At 39.8% G+C, this 3,391-nt stretch overlaps 1 protein-coding gene across 1 annotated transcript in view; it reads left to right on the top strand.

Annotated features, from left to right (window-relative positions):
- Positions 1-2,884, top strand: part of wdr90 (WD repeat domain 90) — a 21,543-nt gene extending 18,659 nt beyond the window's left edge. The window contains exons 39-43 of the mRNA XM_037690822.1: positions 27-157; positions 463-606; positions 2,373-2,489; positions 2,565-2,649; positions 2,727-2,884. Of these exons, the coding sequence (XP_037546750.1) occupies positions 27-157; positions 463-606; positions 2,373-2,489; positions 2,565-2,649; positions 2,727-2,884 (635 nt within the window). The remainder of the gene's footprint in view (positions 1-26; positions 158-462; positions 607-2,372; positions 2,490-2,564; positions 2,650-2,726) is intronic.
- The last annotated feature ends 507 nt before the right edge of the window (positions 2,885-3,391 follow it).

Raw genomic sequence — 3,391 nt, 5'->3', positions numbered from 1 at the left:
CCCCCCCCCCCCCCCCCCCCCCGTAGGTCACATGATCCTTTCAGCAGGAGAGAATGGCCTGGTAGCTGTGAGTAGCCAGCTAAATGGAGCAACATTACGTGTCATCAGGGACCACAAAGGAGCGACTGTTTCCACAATCCAGTGTGTGAATGAACAGGTCAGCTCACTGACGTCCAACCAGGATTAAAGGCTTTGTCAACACGAGAGCTCAGACGCAACAATAAGATATCATTAGGTTGAAATACACATTACAGATGAGTTTCTACACCAAGTTGTACTCTAAATATGTGTCTAATGCAAATGAAACACAACAAATTAGCTGCTTTATATGGAATGACAGCTCAGCAGTTCAATGAAAGTACTTTTGAAAAAAAAAAAACAGTATATTTAAAAGTATATATATATATATATATTTTTTTTTTTTACGCTGTCTCCTAAGCTGCTTTATCTTCTCATCCTTAGTGTAAGAAGTTTGGACTGGAAGGAAGTGAGCTGTGGTTGGCTGCGAGCGCCGACAGACGCGTCAGTGTTTGGGCTGCCGATTGGTCGAAGGAGAAGTGCGATCTCTTAGACTGGCTGTCATTTCCTGCTCCGGCCCGCTCTGCGGTACTAGCTATGTTATTTTATGTAGGCTTAGAGTGCACCTTCAGTTCCTCTGACATTTTTACCATCATCTGTTTTCATACACTGAAAAAACAACAGTGGTGAATCTAGTTCAAGTAGAAGATGATGTTGCTAACAAGGGTTGATTTAACAACAGTAACGTTCGACACATCCTCACTCTGAGCAACATCATTTACTCTTGATGTAATTAAAGTATTCTGTTTCTAGACTAGTGCAACAAACATTTGAGGTATAATGTGAGAAATAATAAATAATAGTTATTCTTCAAAACATACAGTAGCTGTGTGGTTATAAACCACTGAAATGATCATTTGGTTCAACTGGTTTTCCTCCTGCTGTTGTATCACCAGCCCACATGTGTGTGACATGTAGTTTTTTTTTTTTGATTGGTTCCACTTTTTTGCAAAGTGTTTATTATTTTATAAATATCACTTGTTTAAAAATGATTATTTATCCACTAACTGTTTGGTCGTATAGGACAAAATGTTTAATTTGATTTAAAGCCATTGTTTGGTTCCTTTTTTGTTCAGAATCATGTTCTGTGCAGGACAAAAAGGAATATTTAATCACTGCTGCATGTATCAGGGTTCTCAGACTCTGGAAATCAGGGAAAATCTGGAAAATGACTCGTTTTATTTCACATGGGGAAACTCGGGAAATTTGAAAACTGATCAGATATTTTTTCCCGACCCAATCACATTTAATGTCATTACAGGCCTGAACCCGAAAAAAACAACAAGTTTTTTTTTATTAAGCTTTTACTGATTTTGTAAGCAAATGAGTTTGACATGATATTTTAAAAATGTTACTAAAGGAAGATAGAAGATTTCTTGTTTCATCAAATAGATATTAACAAAACAAATAGCCTTAAAAAACAACTCTAAAGATAAGTTATTACACAGATGAACACAAATATTTTTAGTGCAAAATTATTTGGAAAAATACAGAACAAGATTATTTTAATTGAACGCGCTGCTCGCTTCGGCTTTTAAAGATGCTGCTACTTGCTTCACCGCAGATGACAGCAGGTGCGGAGACGCGCGCGGCCAGTGATCAGCTGATCCATCTGAGCTTAACTGGACGTTTTTTTTTTACCTCTTTCAACCGGACAGTCAGACCTGCCTCCTCCTCAACAAGTAGATTAACACAATTTTATTTAGTTTTATTTGTGCTGATTCGTAAAACTGTATCAAATCCTGAGACCAGCCCGGCCCGCACTTCAGGCTCGTGTTAGAAATGACAGCTCTACCCTAGAGAGCAGCTCTCTGCTGCACACAGAGGGCTGTGGTAGCTCAGTGGTCTGCGGTTGCGTCAGGAAGGACGTCCGGTAAAAAAAATTTTTTTTTTAAGCGAAGTCTTTGTGCGACTTCGCTGTGGCAACCCCTGACGAAGGGAGCAGCCAAAAGAAGAAAAAAATAATTATTATTATTAGGAATGATTGCTGTATGCACATAATTACTCACTGCTACAGTAAATCCTTTGCCTGCCACCTAAGACGCTAAGTTCTGAGAGTTTCATGTGATTAAAATATCTCCTGGAATTTCAGGATTTACTCTGGGAGAAATCAGGGAACTGTGTTTTCCTGAAATGCTGAGGGGCGTCTTGTGGAATAATTCCTCTGAGTCATGGCAGTTGTTAAATGCCGTGTGAGGGTTGTGTCTGTTTCATATGGTCCAAATGTTACAAACTCTAAGTGGAGTTTATTTTTGATTGTGACGGGTCTAATACGTTTGTATTCCGTGCTGTAGGGTGACACCCTGCCCCCCAGCCTGGCTGCCTTCTGCCCAGCTGATCACAGTCTGGTGGTCTACTCTGGTTATGGAGCGGAGAAAGAGCTGACTTTCTACAGCTTGGTTAGCAAACAGGTAACCTGCACAGGGATTGCTAACAAAACAAATGTGTGCCACATTCTAAATATATTTATATTTTATTTACCACAGATAATAAAAAAGATTGCCTTGCCCCACTGGGCCACCTGCATGAGCCTGTCCTCTAAGAAGCAGCTCTTAGCTGTAGGATCAAAAGGTAAAGGTGATTTTTATTTTAATGATATTTTCTGGTTCAAGTGAATCAGACGTTCACGCTGTTTAATGTCACACCAGAGAGAGTGCTGAAGCTGATCCAGTCGAGCAGCGGAAGGTTTCAGGACTTCTTGCTGCACAGCGACTCTCTGCAGACGTGTCACTTCTCTCCTTCTGGGGCGCTGCTTCTGTCTGTAGCTCATAATGAGGTCCTGCTGTGGGAGGTGCAGGGCCTCTGAGAGCCTCACATCTGTGTTTGGACCTTTACTATTCCACGTTCGTCCACAACAGCACCCGTCAGGTTTCTATTCAAATATGCTTCATCTGTTAGATAAGCCATAAAAACGGACATATAATGAGTGAGATACTTAAACACAGCTGTAAATACCGTTTATCGTATTAGCATCGAAGCTGAGAACCCAAGTTTGAACTTCTCTTCTAAGTGAAATGTGAATCTTGGATGAAGATCATTGGAGTTTATATTTTATTCACGTTTGGTTTTGTAATAAACCTTTTTTTTAATTAAAGAAATCCTGTTCTTTGCCAGTCACTTCTAATGTTTGACTTTTTTAATTTAGGTTTCTATAATGCAATTAAAATGTGTTTAAATGCGTCTGCACACGGGGCTTAATTAAAGCAGACAGGTTGTTAGCAGTGCGACGATGGAAATAAGAACCACTAATAAAGTTCCACTCTGTAAAATTGTCAGTAAAACTTTCTGCATATAAAAGCAGATGTTTTCCTAC

Source organism: Nematolebias whitei, chromosome 17 (assembly GCF_014905685.2).
Source record: "Nematolebias whitei isolate Nwh7 chromosome 17, NemWhi1, whole genome shotgun sequence".
Taxonomy (NCBI): domain Eukaryota; kingdom Metazoa; phylum Chordata; class Actinopteri; order Cyprinodontiformes; family Rivulidae; genus Nematolebias; species Nematolebias whitei.
This window is presented reverse-complemented; position numbering and strand designations above follow the sequence as displayed.